At 48.9% G+C, this 26,756-nt stretch overlaps 1 protein-coding gene across 1 annotated transcript in view; it reads left to right on the top strand.

Moving 5' to 3' along the window:
* LOC311317536 (neuronal acetylcholine receptor subunit alpha-3-like) overlaps nt 1-18,412 on the top strand; it is a gene marked incomplete at both ends in the record, with an annotated part of 22,740 nt that extends 4,328 nt beyond the window's left edge. The window contains 5 exons of the mRNA XM_084448610.1: nt 12,648-12,787; nt 12,973-13,017; nt 13,280-13,389; nt 14,022-15,234; nt 18,287-18,412. Of these exons, the coding sequence (XP_084304736.1) occupies nt 12,648-12,787; nt 12,973-13,017; nt 13,280-13,389; nt 14,022-15,234; nt 18,287-18,412 (1,634 nt within the window). The remainder of the gene's footprint in view (nt 1-12,647; nt 12,788-12,972; nt 13,018-13,279; nt 13,390-14,021; nt 15,235-18,286) is intronic.
* Between the last annotated feature and the right edge of the window lie 8,344 nt (nt 18,413-26,756).

The raw sequence follows: 26,756 nt of genomic DNA, 5'->3' as shown, positions 1-26,756 counted from the left end.
AACTGCAGAGACGGCTTGTTGCTGCTCACAGAATCGTTCCACCATGTCATAGGTGGAACCCCAGCGGGTGGGCTCATCATGAATTAGTTTATGCTGTGGTAGCTTTAAAGAGGCCTGTTTCTCTTTCAGCATTCTTGTCATCTTATTGGACCTGGAGAAGGCAGAGATGGTCTTCCGGAGTCGGGACAGAGAGCTAGCCACGCGATCTGTCGCTATGGCTTTCTTGACAGCCAAATCCAGGTTGTGGCCAAAGCAGGGTATCCAGCTGAAGTCAGCAAACGCCTTGCGGTTATTAGAAGCATTATCTGTTGTGATACCAGACATTTTGGTCATATCCAACCCCCATGACTCTGTTACAATATCTTCCAGGGCTTCCTTCAGACTTTCAGCTGTGTGGTCAGACTGCAATGCAGAGCATCCTAGGCACCAGGACTCCATTTTCCAGGCTTCTGTAATATACTGGAGTGTTACAGCCATGTATGCACTTGCAGTTCTGCTCGTCCAGAGGTCTGTAGTGCAGGCAAAGAAAGGCTTTGCTGCTAGCTGTGCACTGATCATAGACCTTGTCTCGTCATATATCTTGGGAATTTCATTATACATGAAAAAATTCCTTGACGGGAGGTCATACTTTTTGTCCAAATTATGTACAAGGTTTCTGAACCCAGCTTTCTCTACTGAATATATTGGCACTTGATCCATACAGATATACTCTGCAACTGCCCTGTTGAGCCTTTTAGCATCTTTGCTGTCCTTTGGGTACTTAATATGCTGTTGAAAGACATCTTGGAGAGTAGGTTGCTTCTGAGTGGGTGGTGTCACCCTCTCTGAGCCGGCAGCACTAGACTTCTGTAATTGGGGGAGGGAGGGGGTACAGTATTTTAATTAACATGGTCATTTTAATTTGTATGCCATTGCTTCATTTTACTTGTTTCATTGTTCAAAAGGTTTGTGTTTTGAAACTATAGGCCACATTAAACGGAAAAGAAAGACATTAAATGGAATAGAAAAATAAATTGAGGCTCATTCTATCATCTACAGGACTGTCTCAGAAAATTAGAATATTGTGATTTTCTGTAATGCAATTACAAAAACAAAAATGTCATACATTCTGGATTCATTACAAATCAACTGAAATATTGCAAGCCTTTTATTATTTTAATATTGCTGATCATGGCTTACAGCTTAAGAAAACTCAAATATCCTATCTCAGAAAATTAGAATATTCTGGGAATCTTAATCTTAAACTGTAAGCTATAATCAGCAATATTAAAATAATAAAAGGCTTGCAATATTTCAGTTGATTTGTAATGAATCCAGAATATATGACATTTTTGTTTTTTTTAAATTGCATTACAGAAAATAAAGAACTTTATCACAATATTCTAATTTTCTGAGACAGTCCTGTAGGATAGGATTAGATATTGTAGGCTAATGGAATGTTTTACAAAAGTGTGTTTCAATATAATAATAATTGTTTCATATAATTAATTGCCTTAATGCTTTATAATATATATGAAACATTAAATAATATTAAAATACATAAAAATATATTAAAGTTATATTCTAGTCTGTGGAATTTATTTAAATATTTTAAGAATTTTTGTATTTTTTTTTAAATTGCATTGATTAACCATGGACATGTTTTAACTCTGTATGTAGGCTGCATTAGGTTTACTACGGGGCTGGGAGAGGCTCTGTACTTCTTTCATTGACATGACAGTGCAGTGAACTGGTGAACAAAGTTATCACCTGTCTTTCTTTATTGAAGTCGCGGAACAAGTCCGCGTGGTTGTCCTTCAAATGTTTCGATAAGTTCGAAGTGTTGCCTCCTTTAGCGAGGCACACTTTGTAGCAGCGCTTGCACTGCGGTGCATCTGGGTTCAGTGGCTCGCCCTTATCGTTGGGTTTGAACCCGAAATACTTCCATACCGTACTTCGGGCCCCCATTTTCTCCAAGAGTACGGGCTTTTCTTCAGTTGCCATCTCTCTGTATTGTCTTTTCAACCCGCTCTGTCTGTGTAATACGCGACTTCTCCTTTCTGTCTCTCCTCCTCCGCATGCGAGTGGGAGGGGGAGGCGGCTCTGCCTCTGCAACTACGTCACACTCGCTGAGCTCGCCGTGCTTAAAGAGACAGGCTCCAATTTACCAATTTGTCTGCATAGAAAAAATATATAAAAGTACCGTTTGTTTTTAAATGCTGGTATAGTACCGTTTTCAAAACTCTAGTACCGTGGTACTATACTGGTACCGGTATACCGTGCAACCCTAATGGGGGGTCTCTCTTCTCGGCCCTCTGAGGTCCAGGTCTGATGGGGTCTCTCTACTCGGCTCTCTGAGGTTACTTTTTTCTTCTCTATGTTCACTCCCCTATTCAGTTCCCTTCTGCACCGAGTGTTGAGTGTTCTCTGTCTGCAGAGTGTTCTGAGTGTTCGAGTGTTCAGAGTGTTCTCTGTGTTCTGAGTGTTCTCTGGCTGCAGAGTGTTCTGAGTGTTCGAGTGTTCTCTGTTTTGAGTGTTCAGAGGGTTCAGAGTGTTCAGAGTGTTCTGAGTGTTCAGAGTGTTCAGAGTGTTCAGAGTGTTCTGAGTGTTCTGAGTGTTCAGAGGGTTCAGAGTGTTCTGAGTGTTCTGAGTGTTCAGAGGGTTCAGAGGGTTCAGAGTGTTCTGAGTGTTCAGAGGGTTCAGAGGGTTCTGAGTGTTCAGAGTGTTCTGAGTGTTCAGAGTGTTCAGAGGGTTCAGTGTTCTGAGTGTTCAGAGTGTTCAGAGTGTTCAGAGGGTTCAGAGTGTTCAGAGTGTTCGAGTGTTCTCTGTGTTCAGAGTGCTCTCTGTGTTCTGAGTGTTCAGAGGGTTCAGAGTGCTCTCTGTGTTCTGAGTGTTCTGAGTGTTCAGAGTGCTCTCTGTGTTCAGAGTGTTCAGAGTGTTCAGAGTGTTCAGAGTGTTCAGAGGGTTCAGAGTGTTCAGAGGGTTCAGAGTGTTCAGAGGGTTCAGAGGGTTCAGAGTGTTCAGAGGGTTCAGAGTGCTCTCTGTGTTCTGAGTGTTCAGAGTGTTCAGAGTGTTCAGAGGGTTCAGAGGGTTCAGAGTGCTCTCTGTGTTCTGAGTGTTCAGAGGGTTCAGAGTGCTCTCTGTGTTCAGTGTACTGTGTGTTCAGAGTGTTCAGAGTCTTCAGAGTGTTCAGAGTGTTCAGAGGGTTCAGAGTGTTCCGAGTGTTCTCTGTGTTCTCTGTGTTCTCTGTGTTCTCTGTGTTCTGAGTGTTCAGAGGGTTCAGAGTGCTTTCTGTGTTCTGAGTGTTCAGAGTGTTCAGAGGGTTCAGAGTGCTCTCTGTGTTCTGAGTGTTCAGAGGGTTCAGAGTGCTCTCTGTGTTCAGTGTACTGTGTGTTCAGAGTGTTCAGAGTGTTCAGAGTGTTCAGAGTGTTCAGAGGGTTCAGAGTGCTCTCTGTGTTCAGTGTACTGTGTGTTCAGAGTGTTCCGCTGCTGCCTCTGACCGTGCTCAGGGCCAGCTCCAGCCCCCGGGCTTCTCTCTCCCTGTCAGATCTGTCTGGTACTTCCTGTAAAGCCCAACCCCCCCCTCAAGGGTTCCTTGAGACCTTCTGTTCTGTTCCTGTTCCCCTCGGACCACCGCAGAACACGTCTGGGGATCTGGTGCTAAGAGCGTTACTGTCACGCTAGCGCCCGCCACGCCCCCCCCCTCCCTCTGTCAGGGATGAGAAGTGTCTTTCTACCAGCTCAGGGAGGTGGGGGATGCAGGCGGGTGGAGGGGGGGGGGTCTCTAGAGTCTAAACAAACATGTTTGGCTGCAGTGTCCTTGAACAGGTGTGAACGGGGCGCTGGACAGAGAGGGTGTCGTCATGAAATGCCTCCAGGTAGGCCTCAGATCCTTAATCTGGTGCAGATAATCCAGGTGGAGATTAATAATTTGTAAAGCGGTATTCCTGTTGTGGAAGGCATATACTGAATTTATACAGTAGTTTAAACAAGAGGAATGTCCTTTTGCTTTTTTTGTAGCTTTTTTTCAGTTAAATAGCTGACCCCTTTTCACACCTGTTCTCTCTACCTCCCCCCCCCCTCAACCTCATCTCTCTATCTCTCCATCCCTCGCTCTCAGCCCTACGGGTGGATTGGGGTTCATCTGTCCCCCCCCCTCCACACACACACACTCCTGCTTTAGTCCGGTGGTAGAGGTGTGTGTGCTTTGTCTGAGCCTGTCTGGCTGGACCGTATCAGGATCCAGTCAAACTGTGGGAGTCTCTCCACGCAATTGAGTGATTTGTTCCTACGAACACAGGAATCGCTGATCCTGCAGTCCTGGGATTGGGAGGTGTTTTCAGTGACTGGCGCTGGATGGAGGGTTCTAGAGGTACAGGGAGACAGTAGTGAGACCCAGACAACAGTCACTGTTAGGATACAACCAACGAGTGTTGAAGTCTGATCAGGCATTGAAATGATTCCCAAATATAGTTGTCTCAGGGCACGGCTGTACAGTATGTGTGTATAGTACTGTATCTACAGTAGCATACTGTTAGTCACTCTCCCAGCAACCACACAGTCGTGCTGCAGCCTGTCAAGGCTTTCATGGTGTCTTTATTTGTGTGTGTGTGTGTGTGTGTGTGTGTGTGCACGTGTGTGTGTGTGCGTACTGTACATGCGTGTGTGTGTGCGTGCGTGCGCATGCATGTGTAAGTAGCTTGAGGATCCTCTTAACACGATTATTGCGCAATGATTATTGCACATAAACTCTGCTTGTCGACATGCACAGTCACACACAGACTCACCATGCAGGCCCCTCACCGCTTGGCTTAAACCTCCCCTGTACCCCCCCCCCCCCCCCCCCCCCCCCTCCTCCCCTGCCCCCCCAGAGCGCTGGACAGAGTGAGTCATGACCGAGTACGGAGGGAGGATGAAGGGATGGAGGATGAAGGGATAGAGGATGGAGGGATAGAGGATGGAGGGATAGAGGATGGAGGGATGGTGGATAGAGGATGAAGGGATAGAGGATGGAGGGATAGAGGATGAAGGAATGAAGCGATGGAGAATGGAGGGATGGAGGATGGAGGGAGGTAGGATGAAGGGATGGAGGATGGAGGATAGAGGATGAAGGGATATAGGATGGAGGATAGAGGATGAAGGGATAGAGGATGGAGGGATGGAGGGATAGAGGATGAAGGGATGGAGGGATGAAGGGATGGAGGGATGAAGGGATAGAGGATGGAGGGATAGAGGATGGAGGGATTAAGGGATGGAGGGATGAAGGGATTGAGGTTGGAGGGATGGAGGGATAGAGGATGGAGGGATGAAGGGATGTAGGGATAGAGGATAGAGGGATGAAGAGATGGAGGGATGGAGGGAGGGAGGATGAAGGGATTGAGGATGGAGGGATTAAGGGATTGAGGATGGAGGGATAGAGGATGGAGGGATAGAGGATAGAGGGATGAAGGGATGGAGGGAGGGAGGATGAAGGGATTGAGGATGGAGGGATTGAGGATGGAGGGAAGGAGACCCAGAGACCTCCACCAGGCCTGCTTTAAAATACTCTATTTGAATCCCTCTTAAAAGTTTTTACATTAATGGTGTTTAAATAAGTGGGTATACTGTGGGTCCATGGATAAAGAAGTGGGTCTACTCCGTATACCTGCCACTTCACCACTGCTAATAGGTACCTTTTTTTTAGATTATTCATACATTTTTGTTGTACGGTACCTTAAAATGTGTTTGTTTGCAAAATGCTATATCTTAAACAGTGATGCCAAACAACTAACATTTCACAAAATGGATATATCTCGTTTTGCAACCAAGCACTTTTTGGAAGATACCATTGGCTCCACCGTGCTAGACAAGAACAATCGAGCAAAGAAGTCATTACAATGTTATAAACAGTATTTTTCACCTGGGTCTGCCCTCCATAGAAAGAAGCAGTCTGGGGGGCTTTAGCTATCGTCTTGTAGAAGATGCTGTGTTGTCAGTAGGGCACATTTGTCTACTTCAGCCACTCCGGGCTTGCTAACTGCTCACACAGCATGCATTATGCACCATCCGCATCCATCTCTCCTTCCTCCTCTCCATCCCTCTCTCTCTTAATCACTCCATCCACTCTGCTGAAGTTTATGGATGAACATTAAATTGTGATCTATGAGAAATGGCACATTTTGACATTTTAAGAATTGCTAGTCCCGCCCCTTTACTTCATCGCTGACCTTAATCTAACCATAACGGTGACGGACAGTGACGTTTACAAGGAGCATCACTGATTGATCCACTAGACAACGTCAACATTCGCTGTTGATTCACTGTAACTCACCGTCGTTCATATATTAAGTTGCTCTGTCACCTCAGAGTGCAGTATGAGTGGCAGGGATGTCAGATGGTCTGAATGTTACTTCCTGGGTGATACGGTCAGCGCTGAGCAGCCATGCCTAGGGGCGTGGCCTCCTCTCTGTCTGGGCTGCGTGAGCCTGTCTCTCTCTGTCTGGGGGCGTGGCCTCCTCTCTCTCTGGGCTGCGTGAGCCTGTCTCTCTCTGTCTGGGGGCGTGGCCTCCTCTCTGTCTGGGCCACGTGAGCCTGTCTCTCTCTGTCTGGGGGCGTGGCCTCCTCTCTCTCTGGGCTGCGTGAGCCTGTCTCTCTCTGTCTGGGGGCGTGGCCTCCTCTCTGTCTGGGCCACGTGAGCCTGTCTCTCTCTGTCTGGGGGCGTGGCCTCCTCTCTCTCTGGGCTGCGTGAGCCTGTCTCTCTCTGTCTGGGGGCGTGGCCTCCTCTCTGTCTGGGCCACGTGAGCCTGTCTCTCTCTGTCTGGGGGCGTGGCCTCCTCTCTCTCTGGGCTGCGTGAGCCTGTCTCTCTCTGTCTGGGGGCGTGGCCTCCTCTCTCTCTGGGCTGCGTGAGCCTGTCTCTCTCTGTCCAGTTCTCACTGCCCTCATTCTTCTGACACCAACCGTGAAGTCTGGGGGCTTTTTCTGTTGTGCACTGCAGTTCGGTGTCAGGAAGTATCCCATGGAATTATGTGAGGTGTGAGTGAGTGTGTGTGTGTGTGTGTGTGTGTGTGTGTGTACCGTAGTGTGTGTGTGTTTGTCCCTGGTGTGGGAGAGTGTAAGTGTGTGAGGTTCAGTGACGGGGCAATTTAAATCACAGGGAATAATTTTGTTGTTGTGGTTGTTGTTTTAGAGTAGACATGAACTTTTGATAACCCCAGGTAGCCTAATGTGCTTTATGTACATTACAGTGACAAGGGAGAACATATGAGGGACACATATACACAGACGGTCATGCTGTACGCCTGATTGGATGATCACACATGGTTACACACTAATCACACTCAGTCCTCTTGTGAATTATAAAGCAAGTCATAGACAGCTTGGACCCTGGAGAGCCGAGACACGCCATCTCTCCCGTCTTCTCTCCCACTCTCTCTTGCTACAGTATCTCTCTCTCTCTGTCTCTCTCTGTCTTCTTTCCTCTCCTCCCTCTATCACTCTCTGTCTGCCACACATGCAGTCTGGCAGACCAATCACGGCCTCGCAGATTATTGCGCGATGTAATTAGCTCCGTCGGAGCGGGCCGACACGCATCCCCGCGCCTCACCCCCGATCATGTCAGGCACGAGTGTGATCAAAGGGCCCTCGACCGCGGGTGTCTCGGCTCTGCGTAGCTCAGGGCCACGTCAGCGCAGAAGGGAGCGCGTTTAAATCGTCGGTGGATTTGCTCGCTGAAAAGCAGCGTCTGACACAAAGTTAATGGCAGCGTTCTCCGACGTATGAATGTCTACAGTATAGGGCTAACAACTCCAGCTCTCACTCTCTCGTAAACTCGGCCACATTAGAGTACACCCAGACCACGGTCAAGCCCGTCACTCCGACGTCCCTGTGGTCGATCAATACGGTCACAGCTCTTCTCTGTCCTGGCCCCGCAATGGTGGAACGAACTGCCCACTGACGTCAGGACATCAGTCGCTGCCCATCTTTCACCACAGGCTCAAAACTCACCTCTTCAAGAAATACTTCCACGATCCTCCTTCCTCCTATTACTGTATATTTAGATTTTGCAACTCTTACACTCCGGCTTTATCACTAGATTATGCTCTTAGTCACTAGTTTAGAAAGGAGATGCACTTGTGAGTTCTGGCTAGTAGTAGTACATTGACTTCCTTTTGTACGTTAAATGCAATTATTGTAAGTCGCTTTGGATAAAAGCATTTGCTACAGTACAGTAAGTGACAGTCGGAGCTGGGATTCGAACCGCTGACCCTTCAATCATTGAACGACCCACTCTACCAACTGAGCTACAGACACCCCTGTACCCTAGTACTGGGTTACACAACACAGCTTTACTTTCTTACCAAACATATTTAAGTAAGTAAATGAGTCGAGGGAGTGAGGGGTCACGCGGGGTTAATGTCGTCTGAGTTGAAGACCCTTCAGATGTACATTAACAATGTACAACTGAAGCAAAACAGAAGAAGGGAAGTTCTGTACTTTATTCTTCCCAGTGAACAAAAGGTCCAATTAATTAGCAGATTATAATTGGTCTCTTTCCCCCCAACCCAATTAGTGGTTTTAAACGAGGCTCTCAGAGCGCAGCGAATCAGGGAGCAGCACCACATGTTTTAAGGCAGGTAGCCGAGGCAGAAATTACCCAGCAGTCCTCTGGAGAGAGGCTTGTTCATTAAGCGTTAAGAAGCGCCTCGAGCCGCCAGAATGACCTCAGGAAACTTCGGCCAGTGAGATAACTTTAGTGTGTCAACTTCAAGAGAGTTTTCTGAGACCAAGATCATCCCTGAGGAAATCTTGAGTGTTTCAGCTGGGAAAATAAGAGAGTATAGGCTAATTGTATAATTGCAGTTTGGCTGAGTGAGATTTGGTGTACGTAGGCTATTATGTTATGATGAAATTTAGTTAGTGTTGAGGTGATATTTAATCCAAGTCAAGTGACCTGTGAGCAATGTACGTTCTATGTGTACCAAGCATGTTCAAGGTAGGAATATACAAGTATGACAGCGGCCTTGGTAAAACTGTAAGTACTGTCAAACATCATTTAGTTAACGCATGAACAACGAGTGGAACAGTGGAACAGTCCCCAAAGTGCACCCACTGAAATATAAATCAAATTCACCTCAAACACGTTCAGATGATTCCAAATATGTGATCTTTCTTGACGTCTACTCTGGATGAGTTTGACCCAGGTTTGATTCCAAATATGTGATCTTTCTTGACATCTACTCTGGATGAGTTTGACCCAGGTTTGAAAGCATTACATTACATTACAGTCATTGCGAAGTGAAGTCAATCTTTTAATCTGCAGCTGTGTGAGTTCTCCACCATCTCAGGACGGCTGTAGCTCAGGAGGTAGAGCGGGTCATTCAGTGATCTTAGGGTCGGTGGTTTGAATCCCGGCTCCTCCTGTCCACATGTTGAAGTGTCCTTGGGCAAAGACACTGAACCCCAAATTGCTCCCAATGAGCAGGCTGGCACCTTGCATGGCAGCTACTGCCATTGGTTTGTGAATGGGTGTGTGAATGGGTGAATAAGAGGCCATTGTAGTGCTATGGATAAAAGCCAATTACCATCTACCATGTTAGCTGGTGTGTAATCTTTTAAGATATGTCAGTTTTGACCTTGGCTGTGTTTGAAAGATGGCGGACTGAGCCCCTCTCTGCAGTGTCACAGGCCAGCATTTAGGTTGGTAGCTAATACCTTATTAATCCTCCTGTACATTTACATTACATATTACATTTACATTTTAGTGATTTAGCAGATGCTTTTATCCAAAACCGACTAGGTGAACCGACTGTACATGCCAGTCATTGTCATGTACAATGTATCCTATAGAATGACTGACTGACTGGCTGACTGACTGGCTGACTGGCTGACTGACTGGCTGACTGACTGACTGGGCAGGCTGACTGATAGAATGACTGACTGACTGACTGACTGACTGACTGACTGACTGACTGACTGACTGGGCAGGCTGACTGATAGAATGACTGACTGACTGACTGACTGACTGACTGACTGACTGACTGACTGACTGGGCAGGCTGACTGATAGAATGACTGACTGACTGACTGACTGACTGACTGACTGACTGACTGACTGACTGACTGACTGACTGAACGCCTCCTATAAGGACAAGCGACACCAGCTGTCACAGCGCTAGATACACACATACGTGATGTTAGGGGCTGGGTGGAGGGCTCGGGGATATGCTTTTTTCATCTCACACACACATGTACCAACAGCTGAAGGGAAACTGGGTGGTAAATGGTAAATGGACTGCACTTATATAGCGCTTTTCCACCTTAGCGGCACTCAAAGCGCTTTACAATGGCCTCTCATTCACCCATTCACACACACACCAATGGCGGTAGCTGCCATGCAAGGTGCTAACCTGCTCATTGGGAGCAATTTGGGGTTAGGTGTCTTGCTCAAGGACACTTCGACATGTGGACAGTCGCAGCTGGGATTCAAACCACTGACCCTTCGATCATTGAACGACCCTCTCTACCAACTGAGCTACAGCCGCCCCAGTGAGCCCCCCCCCGTGAGAGACTGTTGAGCAGAGAGGGGACACCAGCAGAGGAGCAGTCCAGGGGTTCTTTAGAGAGACGGGTCTGGAGTCTCTCTGGAGAGACTACCATCCTGATGGTAGAGAGGGGCTCAGTCCGCCATCGCAGTGCCAAATCACAGAAGGGGTGTGACTGGGGTCACGTACGCCACATATGCTGGGTGTTACGTAAGAGGCTCTTTTAGTACTGTGTGTGTGCGCATATATGAATATTGTCACGGTCACGGCTCTTCTCTGTCCTGGGCCCGCAGTGGTGGAACGTGGTGGAACGTGCTTACATAGAGCGAGGGCTTGTTGTGGTTTTCACATGCCTCTGTAATATGATCTTTAGAAACGTCTTTAGAAACGAAATATAGCTTCCCCACTTGCTCCAGCACGCACGACTGGCTATTATCCTTCCGTAGGCTACACTCGCGGCTCACATTCTCTACGCTACCATCGGCTTCCATCATATTCTAAGTCATCTTCTATATCCTCAAAATCTGATGAATAATTCAGCCATATTGCACACAATATTCCAGGCACCAACAAGCCGATCGTAGCGTAGAGAATGTGAGCCCAAGTGTAGAGAATAGCCAGTCTGCGCGATGTCCGCATGCGTGCTGGAGCAAGTGGGGGGGGGCACCAGTAGCTGCTCTCGGGAGGTGAGCTACACCAGCTGGCTGACTGACTGACTGATAGAATGACTGACTGTCTGACTGACTGACTGACTGACTGACTGACTGACTGACTGACTGACTGACTGACTGACTGGCTGTCTGTCTGGCTGACTGGCTGTCTGTCTGGCTGACTGACTGGGAGACAGGCTGACTAACTGATAGAATGACTGGCTGGCTGGCTGACTGGCTCACAGACTGACTGACCTACAGTATTGACTGGCTGATGGGACAGACGGTGAGCGACAACAAGAGATGCTCGGGCTTCTGTGTCTGATGTACCGGAAGAGAGAATGAGGGAGAGAGAGAGAGAGAGATGGAAGGAGAGAGAGAGAGAGAGAGAGAGAGAGAGATGGAAGGAGGGAGTAGGAGAGATGGAAGGAGAGAGTAGGAGAGAGAGAGAGAGATGGAAGGAGAGGGTAGGAGAGAGAGAGACAGATGGAAGGAGAGAGAAGGAGAGATGGAAGGAGAGGATAGGAGAGAGAGAGAGAGAGAGAGATGGAAGGAGAGGGTAGGAGAGAGAGAGACAGATGGAAGGAGAGAGAAGGAGAGATGGAAGGAGAGGATAGGAGAGAGAGAGAGAGAGAGATGGAAGGAGATGATAGGACAGAGAGAGATATGGAAAGGATGTGATGGAGAGGACATACAAGACTCGTGTCCTTAAAAGCCGTTGTCCAGGCGGCGGTGGAGGATTGGGTGGGGGCAGATGTTCTGCTCGGACGGCCGTGGTTTCCGTGGTTTCCGTGCGTCGTCCCCCTGGTAATCCAGCCACCGGCGTGGGAGGTTTTCACACGGAATGACCTTCAACCCTGCTTCGGTGTTGGTGCAGGTGCACCAGGAAAACCTTGTTACACACACACATACAGTACACACACACACACACACACACACACACACAGACACACACACACACAAACACCAGGGCAAGGACAGTGTGTTCCTATCTGTCTGAACCCATCTGGGCTGGAGAGATTTGCTAAAAGCTTCCACATGCCTTCCCCGGTACACAAGGCTGAAATGTGTGACATCACACCGATGACCCTCCACAGCCTCTCTCTGCACCTCAAGCACAGAGATGCTGATTAAAACGTTCATATGGACAAAGTGATGAAAGGCTCTTGGTGGAGTGGTATATCCATACTGTACAGCACTTAGCTGTGCCAAGACGGCCAAAGCTCAAACTTTGTGATAATCTTGCTCTCTCTCTCTCTCTCTCTCTCTCTCTCTCTCTCTCCCTCTGCCTCTCCCTCTTTCTCTCTCTCTCTCTCTCTCTCTCTCTCTCTCTCTCCCTCTCCCTCTCCCTCTCCCTCTCCCTCTCCCTCTCCCTCTCCCTCTCTCTCTCCCTCTCTCTCTCTCTCTCCCTCTCCCTCCCTCTCTCTCTCTCTCTCTCTCTCTCTCCCTCTCTCTCTCTCTCTCTCTCTCTCTCTCTTTCTCTCCCCTCTTCCCCCAGACTGTCTACCATCGAAAGGGGAGGACCGGCTGTTCCGGAAGCTGTTTCTGAGGTATAACCAGTTCATCCGGCCGGTGGAGAATGTTTCTGATGCCGTCACTGTGGAGTTTGAGGTCTCCATGTCCCAGCTGGTCAAAGTGGTAAGACTCCCCTGTTAGATCCTGCTTCAGAACAATAACAACTTAACAACAACAACAACTTACCGTACACCAGTAATATAACTGAAATAACGTTGCATCACGGCATTGCATCATGTGTGCAACCATGGTTGACTTAATGACATCTACTGTGTTCAGTCACGTGTTCAATCCTCTCCTTCTCCCAGGACGAGGTTAATCAGATCATGGAGACCAACCTATGGCTGAGACATGTACGTTTACTTAACACACCTCATTATGAATATACAGTAATCAAATCAAACTTTATTTATATAGCGCATTTCATACACAGAGGCAACACAATGCGCTTTGTAGTGACCCTGCTGTTACAGTACAGTTAAGTTGTAACTTTGTGTAAAGATGCCATAACCTAACAGGATAGCTTGTTGACCGTGTTAGCGAGCGTCTGTAGATACGGTTTAGGAACCGTGTGTAATCCTGACCTTTCCTCTTCTCTCCGTTATGTTCCTACAGATCTGGAACGACTACAAGCTGAAATGGGCTCCCATTGAATATGATGGCATCGAGTTCATACGGGTTCCCTCCAATAAGATCTGGAGGCCCGACATTGTTCTCTACAACAAGTGAGCCCGTCGTAAACGTCTACATGTGTAATGATGAAACTGAAAGTGTCCTAAACCAGCAACGTTTAATGCTATGTTAATTGCATCACATCATGTGGTCTGTCTGCAGAGCCCAAGGTGATTCCCCTGCTGTGTTTTAGCCTTTAAAGCTAAAAATGCTACGGCGATCATTGTTAGCCTTCGATGCTAATGTTGAGCTAACTGCTGCAGTAGAACCTCAGAGATACAAACCCATCTGGAATGCGGGTCGTTCAAATCTCTGAAATGTTCGTAACATGAAAGTGACGTCAAAATACGCCAACTTTATTTATTTTGTTTACATTGAGAAAAAAAAACAATAATTACCCTCTATAACAATCGGAAAGGAATTAAAATCACCAACTACTACAGTACTACTGTAGTCAAATCACAAGTTTCTTTAAAACAGTGGCTAAGAGAACCTAGCCTCACAAAACTCATGTCTGGTAGCTTTCTTTTAATGAATTTCAAAATAAAAGGTCACTTTAAAGCTCACGTTACAGTAAAATGTTCAATTTGATGTCTTCTTCCGGTTTCGACACCCGTTCAGTTGACCAGACCTTTCGGATATCTGAGGTTCGAATCTCTGAGCTTCTACCGTACATATTTTCCAGTGCTGTGGGCGACTTCCTGGTGGAGGACAAGACCAAGGCCCTGCTGAAGTTCGACGGCACCATCACCTGGGTCCCCCCGGCCATCTTCAAGTCCTCCTGCCCCATGGACATCACCTACTTCCCCTTCGACTACCAGAACTGCTCCATGAAGTTCGGCTCCTGGACCTACGACAAGGCCAAGATCGACCTGGTCCTCATCGGGTCAAAGGTCAACCTCAAGGACTTCTGGGAGAGCGGCGAGTGGGAAATCATCGACGCGCCGGGCTACAAGCACGACATCAAGTACAACTGCTGCGAGGAGATCTACCCCGACATCACCTACTCCTTCTACATCCGGCGCCTTCCGCTCTTCTACACCGTCAACCTCATCATCCCCTGCCTGCTCATCTCCTTCCTCACCGTGCTGGTCTTCTACCTGCCGTCTGACTGCGGCGAGAAGGTCACGCTCTGCATCTCCGTCCTTCTCTCGCTCACCGTCTTCCTCCTCGTCATCACCGAGACCATCCCGTCCACCTCGCTGGTCATCCCGCTCATCGGGGAGTACCTGCTCTTCACCATGATCTTCGTCACCCTCAGCATCGTCATCACCGTGTTCGTGCTCAACGTGCACTACCGCACGCCCATGACCCACACCATGCCCGGCTGGGTGCGCTCCGTGTTCCTGGAGACCCTGCCCCGGGTGCTTCTGATGAGGAGGCCCATCGACCAGGGATGCTCCTCCGGCGCGGGGGGGGGCAACGCCGGGGGTGGGGGGAGTCTGACGAGAGTGGGAGGCGGCTGCGGTGGAGGAGGAGGAGGAGGAGGAGGAGACGGGGGAGGAGTAAAGAGGAGGAAGAACAGCGTTGGAGGAGGAGGAGTGGGGTGTCAGCATCAGCCGGACGGCGGAGCGGCATCCGTCGGAGGGGGCGGGGCCGTGAACTGCGTGGAGTACGGGGAGATGAACAGGAAACGCCCCTACCGGGGGAAGGAAGTGCCCATCCCCAGCCCGCCACCGCGCGCCCCGCCCCCGACCGCTCCCGTGGCCCCTCCCTCGCCCGCCACAGCGCCGCCGCCGCCGGAGGCGGAGCTTCCCAAGCTGCCCCGGGCGCTCGGCACGCCGCCGACCGTCAACGCCGTGCTGGCGTTCTCCGTGGTGTCCCCCGAGATCAAGCAGGCCATCGAGAGTGTCAAGTACATCGCAGAGAACATGAGGACACGCAACAAGGCCAAGGAGGTAGAGAACCGTTTCTTTTGCTGCTTCTTTTGTGTCCAGGGGGGTTGGGTGGGTGTTAGGAACATTACATGACATTTTATTACATTATAGTCATTTACCAGACGCTTTTATGCAAAGGGACGTACATAATTGCATTTAACATAGGAAGTCAGTGTAGCACTACTCACCAGAACTGCATCTCCTTTCTAATAGTGACAAAAGCCAGAGTGCAAGAGTAGCAAACTTAGCTTAAGAGTAAGGATCGTGGTAGTACTTCTTGAAGAGGTGAGTTTTGAGCCTGTGGTGAAAGATGGGCAGTGACTCTGCTGTCCTGACGTCAGTGGGCAGTTCGTTCCACCACTGCGGGGCCAGGACAGAGAAGAGCCGTGACCGTGGGGTCAGGACAGAGAAGAGCCGTGACCGTGGGGTCAGGACAGAGAAGAGCCGTGACCGTGGGGTCAGGACAGAGAAGAGCCGTGAGCGTGGGGTCAGGACAGAGAAGAGCCGTGACCGTGGGGTCAGGACAGAGAAGAGCCGTGACCGTGGGGTCAGGACAGAGAAGAGCTGTGACCGTGGGGTCAGGACAGAGAAGAGCCGTGACCGTGTCGATCGACCGCAGGGGCCTCGGAGTGACGGGCCATGTCTGTAGCTTCCCTCATTAACATTTAGCAGATGGAGTTCTTCTTTTTGGCCATGACTTGACTGCCTGCTTTTTAGCAGGCACAGAAGGGGCTGACTGCTCCCCACAGCTGAGTTGAGTGTCTCTCTCAAGCCTAGCTGAGTGCCTGAACGCTGAGGTACTGAGGATACCAGGCCAGAGAAGAGGTATCTCCCCTCCTCTCTGATATCACTATCCTGGGGCTCCTGTGACAGTGATAGATGCTATAAACTCTTATTGGACTTTTGAGAAATAGAATAGCCACCAAAATGTGCTGAGCCAAGCAGTCTTAAAATGACACAAGCATGCACACGCAAACAAGAATGTACTGTAATGTACACACATGTGCGTGCGGGCACAGAGAACACGCGCACACACACGCACACACACACACACACACAAGAACGTACGTACACGTGCATACATGCAGGCGCAGAGAACATACGCGCTCAGACACACGCACGCACACACACACACTCACACACACACATATTTCAGTCTGCTTCCCTGGTCTCTACCTGGTTTGCTCTAAACTGTGGTTAAACCTTTTTCAGAGGGGCTATAATGGGAGTGTAAAGCTGTTTGTGAGCTTTAGCGCGGCGGTCTCTCTCTCTCTGCAGGCGGTCTCTCTCTCTCTGCAGGCGCCTGATACGTTTGTTGTTGATGCTCAGGCTCTTCTCGGTAAGGACCCTGTGTGTTAATGACGCAGTGAGGATCCTGTGTGTTAATGACGCAACGGCCGTATCCCTCAGCACACTGTGGCATTACTGAACCCGGGCGCCACATCTGCCCGAACGCTTCAGGAAGACACACACACATGCATGTACTGTACAGTCCTGTATACACACACACACACACACACACACACACACACACACACACACACACAGACTCAACCCAACTCAACTCAACTCAACTCAAACTTTATTTATAGAGCACATTTGAAAATAACTGTGGTCGACGTGCTGTAAGGGTAGTTGAAATAAATCACAATAATACTACTGAACACAACCATACACACAAACACAACAACACCCTTAAATACAACAATACACACTAGCCTGGGAGTCATGCTCAACTAGAACTGAAGGCCAGGGAGAAAAAGTGGGTCTTCAATAAAAATTTTAAAACATCTGGGGTCTGGGAGGATCTGATGTGGAGGGGCGAGTTGTTCCAGAGCCGAGGGGCAGCCGCCACAAAGGCCCGGTCACCTCTGGTCTGTAGCCTGGTCTTGGGCGTGTCCAGTAGCAGCTCCAGACCCCTTGGGTCTTTAGCCTGGTCTTGGGCGTGTCCAGTAGCAGCTCCAGACCCCTCTGGTCTTTAGCCTGGTCTTGGGCGTGTCCAGTAGCAGCTCCAGACCCCGCGGGTCTTTAGCCTGGTCTTGGGCGTGTCCAGTAGCAGCTCCAGACCCCGCGGGTCTTTAGCCTGGTCTTGGGCGTGTTCAGTAGCAGCTGGTCAGCCGACCTTAAGGCTCTGGCAGGGCTGTGGCGATGCAAGAGTTCAGCCAGGGACAGAGAAGCCAGTCCATTTAGAGCTTCAAAAACAAAAAGCAGACACACGCACGCACACACACACACACGCACGCACGCACACACACACACACACACACACACACACACACACACACACACACACACACACACTTAACCCAAAACCAAGGGCCTGGCACAAAGGGGACGTGAATATTCCTTCCTGTATATTACTCTCTCTCTTTCACTCTCGTTCACTCTCTCTCACTCTCTCTCTCTTTCACTCTCGTTCACTCTCTCTCTCACTCTCTCTCTCTTTCACTCTCATTCACTCTCTCTCTCTCTCTTTCACTCTCGTTCACTCTCTCTCTCACTCTCTCTCTCTTTCACTCTCGTTCACTCTCTCTTTCATTCTCTCGTTCACTCCCTCTCTCACTTCTCTTTCACTGTTTTACTGAGTGTTTAAACACACCTGTGTGGTTAGCATATTTTACCATATTAATAGTATTTAGTATATTATAATATGTTAGTATATATTATAATTTATTAGTAATACAGTCACAGATTGTATAACAGTGATGTGTAGTGGATGTGATGGGTTTATATTGTGGCTCAAAATCGCCTCACGGCTTCTTCAGATGCCATTAAGGAAAGGTCAGTCATGGGTTTACACAATAACTCTGTCAGAGAGAGAGGGGGAGAGAGAGAGAGGGAGGGAGGGAGGGAGAGAGGGAGAGGGAAGGACAGACTGTTTTGCATATGCACACGTTATTTTCTGCAGGCTACTGTATTTTGTTTTTCGTCTGCTTTGCTCCATCTCTCCCCTCCTTTCCCGCGGCTGACCGTGTCACTCTTTTCTTTACCTCTCTTGTTCTCCCTCCGTTTAACTCTCTCTTGTGTTCTCTCCCTCGCGTTCTGTCTCTCTCTCCCTCCCTCTCTCTCTCAGGTGGAGGACGATTGGAAGTACGTAGCCATGGTGATTGATAGGATCTTCCTGTGGGTCTTCGTGACGGTGTGTGTGCTCGGAACCCTGGGACTGTTCCTCCAGCCCCTCATCAGCTTCTTCACATGAAAACAACGAGGCTCTCTTCCTCTCCTCTCCTCTCCTCTCCTCTCCTCTCCTCTCCTCTCCTCTCCTCTCCTCTCCTCTCCTCTCCTCTCCTCTCCTCTCCTCTCCTCTCCTCTCCTCTCTCCCTCTCTCCTCTCCTCTCCTCTCTCCTCTCTCCTCTCCTCTCCTCTCTCCCACTCTCCTCTCCTCTCCCCCTCTCTCCTCTCCTCTCCTCTCTCCCTCTCTCCTCTCCTCTCCTCTCTCCCTCTCTCCTCTCCTCTCTCCTCTCTCCTCTCTCCTCTCATCTCTCCCTCTCTCCTCTCCACTCCTCTCTCCTCTCCTCTCTCCCTCTCTCCTCTCTCCTTTCCTCTCTCCCTCTCTCCTCTCCTCTCCTCTCCTCTCCTCTCCTCTCCTCTCCTCTCCTCTCCTCTCCTCTCCTCTCCTCTCCTCTCTCCCTCTCTCCTCTCCTCTCCTCTCCTCTCCTCTCCTCTCCTCTCCTCTCCTCTCCTCTCCTCTCCTCTCCTCTCCTCTCCTCTCCTCTCTCCCTCTCTCCTCTCCTCTCCCCCTCTCTCCTCTCCTCCTCTCTCTCTCTCCTCTCCACTCCTCTCTCCCTCTCTCCTCTCCTCTCCACTCTCCTCTCTCCTCTCTCCTCTCTCCTCTCCCCCTCTCTCCTCTCCACTCCTCTCCCCCTCCCTTTTTCTCCCCTGATCTCTCCTCCTCTCTCCTCCCTCTCTCTTCCCCTACATCTGTCTGTATTGGATCTCTTCACTGGAACTATTGGACGTCGTCCACTCCAATCTCTCTTCCTCCTGTTCTCTCTCTCCCCTCCCAGCTGTTCCTGTATCTGTTTGTCCGCTTGTCTGTTCATCTTCTTTCCCTCTCTCTCTCTCTCTCTCTCTCTCTCTCTTTCTCTCTCTCTTTCTTCTCTTGTTCATCAGCGTCTACAATCTCCTTTGTTGTCTAAGGGTTTCCAGCTCTCTTCTCAAAGTCCAGATGTTAAATAAAGCCCAACCTGATCCAGAGGCTGTCTGGCTGGACGCTGTGAGTCAGTGGTAGAGTAGATCACCTGAGCCATGTGTCAAGTCTGACATGTCATGTAACCGTCACAGACTGCTCCAGTCAAGATGCCAAGAATATATCGTATATGTACTGTGCCATGATGTGTGTACATGAGACATATCAATAATGCATGTTTGAGATATTCCAATATGGGTCCTGTAAAAGGCGTGGTTATACAATCATATTGCTCTCTCTCTCACTCTCTCTCTCACACACACACACACAAACACACACATAAACACACACACACACACACACACACAAACACACACATAAACACACACACACACACACACACACACAGATAATACAATGCATCTTCCAGTGTTACACAATGTATGTGTTTGTACTATGCATATGTACCAAATGTAAAGATTGAATTGCACAATGTGGATTAAACCTGTAAAAATATGTCACATGTCTAAAGTCTGTGTGGAGGTTTTCTTTGAAGAGGGACAACATCAGCCTGCTGAGACCATCCTGATGTTTTGAGATCACGCTGTTACTCACAGATCAGTGTGGATCATTTTTGAGCCTGATTGGAAAACGATCTCTCCAATCAGCGTTGGTTCTGAGGAATGTGAAATTCAAGCAGCTACGCTGGGCGGGTTTATGACAGCGAGGTCCGGTTGAAGTTAACCGAGTTATATTTTTCAGATGGTTCATCGAATCACCTGCCAAGTAGTTTTGAAAGTGCCCGCCCTTTTTCAAATAGTTTCCAATGGAGAGTTCCCAGATGGTTATGCAAAGCAAACCATCTGACAGCATCAGGTTAGACAATCGTTGGATTGTCGTAGAATCCTGATGTTGGCTACATCTGTGCATGATGGTGATTATATCTGTAACAGAATACTAGCCTAATTTTGCTTTTGAACTATTTTTTTTTTTTATCTTAGTGTGTGTGTGTGTGTGTGTGTGTGAGAGAGGACAGGTGAGTTGGGGGCAGGTTAAGGAGAAAGGGAGAGATGGAGTGTGGAAAAGAGCAGCAGGGTTGGAAAAGAAAATGGATAGAGGGAGAGGAGTCAGGATGGAGAGAGAGACAGAGGGGAGGAGTCAGGATGGAGAGAGAGAGAGACAGAGGGGAGGAATCAGGATGGAGAGAGAGAGATAGAGGGGAGGAGTCAGGATGGAGAGAGAGAGACAGAGGGGAGGAGTCAGGATGGAGAGAGAGACAGAGGGGAGGAGTCAGGATGGAGAGAGACACAGAGGGGAGGAGTCAGGATGGAGAGAGAGACAGAGACAGAGGGGAGGAGTCAGGATGGAGAGAGAGACAGGGGAGGAGTCAGGATGGAGAGAGAGAGAGAGAGACAGAGGGGAGGAGTCAGGATGGAGAGAGAGACAGAGGGGAGGAGTCAGGATGGAGAGAGAGAGAGAGAGAGACAGAGGGGAGGAGTCAGGATGGAGAGAGAGAGATAGAGGGGAGGAGTCAGGATGGAGAGAGAGATAGAGGGGAGGAAGCAGGATGGAGAGAGAGAGACAGAGGGGAGGAGTCAGGATGGAGAGAGACACAGAGGGGAGGAGTCAGGATGGAGAGAGAGACAGAGACAGAGGGGAGGAGTCAGGATGGAGAGAGAGAGAGAGAGACAGAGGGGAGGAGTCAGGATGGAGAGAGAGAGAGCGAGAGAGGGGAGGAGTCAGGATGGAGAGAGAGAGATAGAGGGGAGGAGTCAGGATGGAGAGAGAGATAGAGGGGAGGAGTCAGGATGGAGAGAGAGACAGAGGGGAGGAGTCAGGATGGAGAGAGACAGAGGGGAGAGGAGAGGAGGTAGAGAGGGGGGAGGAGGAGAGAGGAGAGGGGGAGGAGGAGAGTAGGGTTAAGGCTAACCCCCTGTTAGTGCTTGGGGCTGCAGTGTAGCGTTCTGGGCTGCAGATGTCTGCATGGAGGGATTATGTAGAACGCAAGTCATAAATATGGAGATGCAGAAGCTCCCATGCAGGATACCCAACCACCGGCTCAGAGGCTCAGAGGCTGCCTCTAGTTTGGTGTGGAGTTCGGGATAGAGAGAGAGAGAGAGAGAGAGAGAGAGAGAGAGAGAGAGGAAGAGAGAGAGAGGGAGAGAGAGAGAGAGTGAGAGGGAGAGAGGGAGAGAGAGAGGGACGAGAGGGAAGAGTGTGTTTGGGAGAGAGGGAGGGGGAGAGAGAGAGAGAGAGAGAGCGAGGAGGAGAGTGTTTGTGTGTGTGTGTGTGTGTGTGTGTGTGTGTGTAATCTGTCGGTTGTTGTGAGGAAGTGCACCCACAAGACTGTCATCATCCTGGAAGCCAAGACTAGAGGAAGTATTCTAATTGCTGTTTATATGGACCCTGTCCCCGGGTTAATACAGGGAAGAGTGACTGGCTGACTGGCTGACTGGCTGGCCGACTGTTTGGCTGGCCGACTGTTTGGCTGGCTGACTGCTTGGCTGGCTGACTGCTTGGCTGGCCGACTGCTTGGCTGGCCGACTGCTTGGCTGGCCGACTGGTTGGGAGTGTTGGCCTTTAATGATAATGCAGTGTATTTTCATGGCGTGGTAGGCTAATTCAAGGTCTACAGTAGCACACGCACCTCCCTGTAAGTGGGAGGGATTATACATTATTAAGAACGACGCACAATGAATATTTTACATGAGTCTTTGCTGTCGACAGAGACTGCAGTCAACCAGCTCCTGGATAGCATACTGTATAAGAGTGTGTGTGTCTGTGTGTGTGTGTGTGTGTGTGTATACAGTACGTGTGTATTTCTGTGAGGTTGTCTCCCTCTGTGTTTTTTTGTGTTCAAACTGTTAGAAACTTCTTTGCTCTTACACTTCAGGCTCCCTCTCTCCCTGCCTCTCCCTCTCTACCCCTCTCCCTCCCTCTCTCTACCTCCTTTGTTTCCCTCTCTCCATCCTCCTCTCATCTCTCTTTCCACCATCTCTCCATCTTTTCATCTCCCTTCCTCTGTCATTTCCTACGTCGTTTTTCTCCCTTTTTCTGTTCTCCACCTCCACCCCTCTCTCTTTCTCACAACAAAAATCTGCTGTAAATCCCCCCTTCCCCTTCCCCCTCTCCCTCTCTCTCTCTCTCTCTCTCTCTCTGTATCTCTCTCTCCATCTCTCCCTCTCTCTCCCTCTCTCCCAGACTGATCCTCCGGGTGGTCTTTCCTGACCGGAAGGGCAGGTCAGACTGTGGTGCGGAGGTGCTAGCGGTTAGCGGTTAGCAACGGTGGGCAGGTCAGACTGTGGTGCGGAGTTGCTAGACTGGACACAGTTCTGCTGAGCTGGCGTAGCGGAACGGTACGTTCCAGGGCCCAGTCGACCGCGCTAAGCAGAGGAGACTGCGTTAAATAATTCATACCGATGGAAGGCTGAGCATGCACCGACACACAGACACACACACACATACGCGCGCACACACACACACACACACACACACGCACACACACACATATGCACACATATACACCCACACACACACACACACACACACCCACACACATAATGTGCACACACACACTCATACACACACGTGCACACACACACACACACACACACATACACACACACACACACACACACACACACACACACACAAAGATGTTAACATTAATACACATACTTTCACCGACACACCTACACACATGCTCACAGAGAGGGAAGTTCTAATTTTACTCACTGCTAGATGTGTATGCTAGGTCAGAGTTCTGTTAAATTTAAAAACCAAGAGCATGCTCATTTGATCTGACGTGCATAATTTGTAAATGAATGCATTGTCTCTCTCTCTCTCTGGTTTGATTTAATTCTATCTGAGTAGCTTCAAGTACCTGTGCCTCGACTTTAAGTTGTACTTCATTTCATGTATTTCTTTTATTTTGCATTAAATATACCCCATGCAAAGGTAGACTTGAAATGTGACATCAGTCCCGAAAGAAGCAGCTCTTGTCAGAGGTAATCACATCTTAGAGCCTGCAGACATGATGGTTGCACACATACTGTAGGATAAGACTAGAGTAACTTAGAGGAGTGGAATATCTCTCACAATGTCTCTGGTGGGTCGAGGGACATCTCCCTCTCTCACAATGTCTCTGGTGGGTCGAGGGACATCTCCCTCTCTCACAATGTCTCTGGTGGGTCGAGGGACATCTCCCTCTCTCACAATGTCTCTGGTGGGTCGAGGGACATCTCCCTCTCTCACAATGTCTCTGGTGGGTCGAGGGACATCTCCCTCTCTCACAATGTCTCTGGTGGGTCGAGGGGACATCTCCCTCTCTCACAATGTCTCTGGTGGGTCGAGGAGATATCTCCCTCTCTCAGTGTCCCTTTGGTGGGTCGGGGGGACATCTCCCTCTCTCAGTGTCCCTCTGGTGGGTCGAGAGGACATCTCCCTCTCTCAGTGTCCCTCTGGTGGGTCGAGAGGACATCTCCCTCTCTCAGTGTCCCTCTGGTGGGTCGAGAGGACATCTCCCTCTCTCAGTGTCCCTCTGGTGGGTCGAGAGGACATCTCCCTCTCTCAGTGTCCCTCTGGTGGGTGAGTGCCCAGTTTACTAGCACTTCGCTGCACAGTCTACTTCTAAGTGACTTCAAAAATGTCTTGAATGAACGGACAAATGTCCTTTTGGTTTACCCAAAATCCGCGTTCTGGAGGAAGCCGACATGCCCCAACTCCGATGGACAGGCCGCGTTGACCGCATGTCCAGCGCACGTCTCCCCGAACAGATCACGTTCTCCCAGCTGAAGGAAGGTCAGCGAACCCCCGGCGGCCAAAGGAAACGCTTCAAGGACAACATCGAGATCGGTCTGAAGCAATCCCACATCACATCAAGCAGCTGGGAGCAAACTGCACTGGACAGGTGCTCCTGGGAGAGATCGGCGCAGGAGGGTGGATCAGGAAACGGATCTGGAACAGAGACAAAGCGACTGCGCAACAAGAAAAGAGAGACGAAGGTATAGAAGTATGCAGATCACAGATCAGCCTCTACAGCAGTCTGAAGACCCACAAGCAGACGACCACTACGGAGAGGACAGACATACTCCCCTCAAGTGACCGACGATGATGATGTGTGTGTGTTTGTGTGTATGTGTGTTTGTACTGTATGTGCATTTTCTAATCATTTTTCCCCCTATGGTTACACACAGTTTAGGCAGAAAAATATCTATAGTTTAGTTTGTGACACAAGAGCACTGATTTCCTCATCTCAAGTGACATACAGATAACTAGATAATAAATTTGAGATAGAGATAGACATTTGATAGATGGATTGGAGAGAGAGAGAGAGAGAGAGAGAGAGAGAGAGAGAGAGACCCAGACCTTCCTCACAGACCGTCTCCACAGCTCTCATGTCTCTGACCCTCCCCGTGGTCATCATGGTCACTTCCAACTACTGAATACAGGTCTGGAGAGGAACAATGTTATCCCTGTGTTCTTCATCGGTTCCTGTGCGCTGTAGCGTATTCTAGGGGTTAGAACTATGGAAATATGACTATGACTAGGTACAATGTATGATTATACCGATGTTATCACAAATATGAAGGAATATGGATTTAATACATTAAGTCAACTCGTATGGGGCACCACCCTGTTCTGTACAGGGAAACAGATAACCTTTATCAATAGTCTCATTTATCAATATCTGAAGGAGGAGGTCTTGACTCAATCAAGTGACCTGTGTCCTGTGTCAAGTGACCCGTGTCCTGTTGGCATAGACCGATTGGTCATCTGATTACCCAGAGTGACCCCTACCCCTGTCATAAACAGGGAGCTTAGATTCCCATAGGAGTCTGTAATCATCAAATACCCCTGTTATGGTTTCAACATGATATTACATTTCCCCAACATGCAATCAACTGATGCATCAACTGATTCATGATTTTAGCTTGTGATTGATACCACACATGGTTAGGTTGGATTAGCAGCATAGAACCAGTTATTTATAACACACAGTAACACTTTATTACAAATACAATGCATCAATGCCCAAATTTTATTCCCAGCGCTTATTCTTGTAGTGGTTGCATCACATGGTTGCCATAAAGCAATTTCACTTTATTAAAGAAACAAGACAAAGAATGTCCTTTCGTTGTCTCACTGTGTGAGTCTGCTGTTGAGAGGTCTTCCTTTGGAATGTGTGGCCTGGGTTTATTGCTGTGGGGGGGATGGGTAGGGGGACCATGGCCAGGAGGGAATGAGTTCATGTTTTGCCAAATCCCATTTCACAGAACCAGTCCTAAAAGGGTTTTGTCCGATTTACTGTGAGTTTGACGGGAAACAGTCTAAACATAATGCATCTACATGACCTCCCATTGATTAGTCATTGGGTAGGGGGGGGCAGGATGTCACGGCCTGCAAGATCGTTATCAGGCGTCATCAACCTTCCAATCAGTGAGATGGTCTCACAATAGGATCTGTAGAATATTTTTCATCTCCATAATCTGCTACAGTGCTGTTCTCACAACGTTACGCCAATGTCTTTGACAGGGTGTTGTGTTGCTGGGAGGAGAATTATGGGATGTCATGCTTGTTTGTATATTACATTTTGAGAACATGCCAACCTTGTGTCCTGTGCTCTGCCAACTTTAGCTGTGACCTGGCAGATGGGACATAGACTCATGAGCCAGTCACTAAATGCTGCACTCAACTAAAGACTGAAGACATTCGTTCAGGTTTCGTTGCTGAAAGTGGGTAGAAACAGGTTTGAGAGATTGAAAAAAAACTGCATTGTTGAACCTATCCAGCCTCTTAGGTAGTCCGTCCTAACGGGGCGGTGAATGTTTTGTTTTGTTTTTCCAGTCCAGTTTGTTTGGAGAACATACAGTCATTTCCGGTCAGGCGGATCCTTCCCCCTATTGGATGTGTATGTGGCTCTGATTGGTAGCGTCCGTTTTCGGCACTGTTCTTGCAACGATTTTCAATGGAGATTACATTTCATTTCATTACATTACATTAGTCATTTAGCTACATTTATCTAAAGCGACTTACAATAATTGCATTTAATGTAGAAAAAGCCAGTGTACTACTACTTGCCAGAACTCACAAGTGCATCTCCTTTCTAAAACAAGTGACTAAGAGCATAATCTAGTGCTGAAGTCAAAGTGCAAGAATAGCAAGAATGTCTCCAGGAGGCAGAGATCTCCAAAGTCTGGCATGGCGAGACTAGGTGGGACATATCTGCTGTCGACAGGGCTCTATACGGCCTGTGTGAAGAAAACTCCAGTCATTGTGCAGTGACTACACCATGTATTCATGGTCACACTGACAGTGACATGTATTGGAGAGGCCAGACGGCCACTTCAGGACCACGGTAGCGGACAGCGACTCCGCCCGCAGCTACTTCAGCACCATGGACAGTACAGCCCGG

The sequence above is a fragment of the Borostomias antarcticus genome (genome assembly GCF_949987555.1).
Source record: "Borostomias antarcticus genome assembly, chromosome: 14".
NCBI lineage: Eukaryota > Metazoa > Chordata > Actinopteri > Stomiiformes > Stomiidae > Borostomias > Borostomias antarcticus.
Note: the sequence above shows the minus strand (reverse complement) of the source record. Positions and strands in the feature narration are given on the sequence as shown.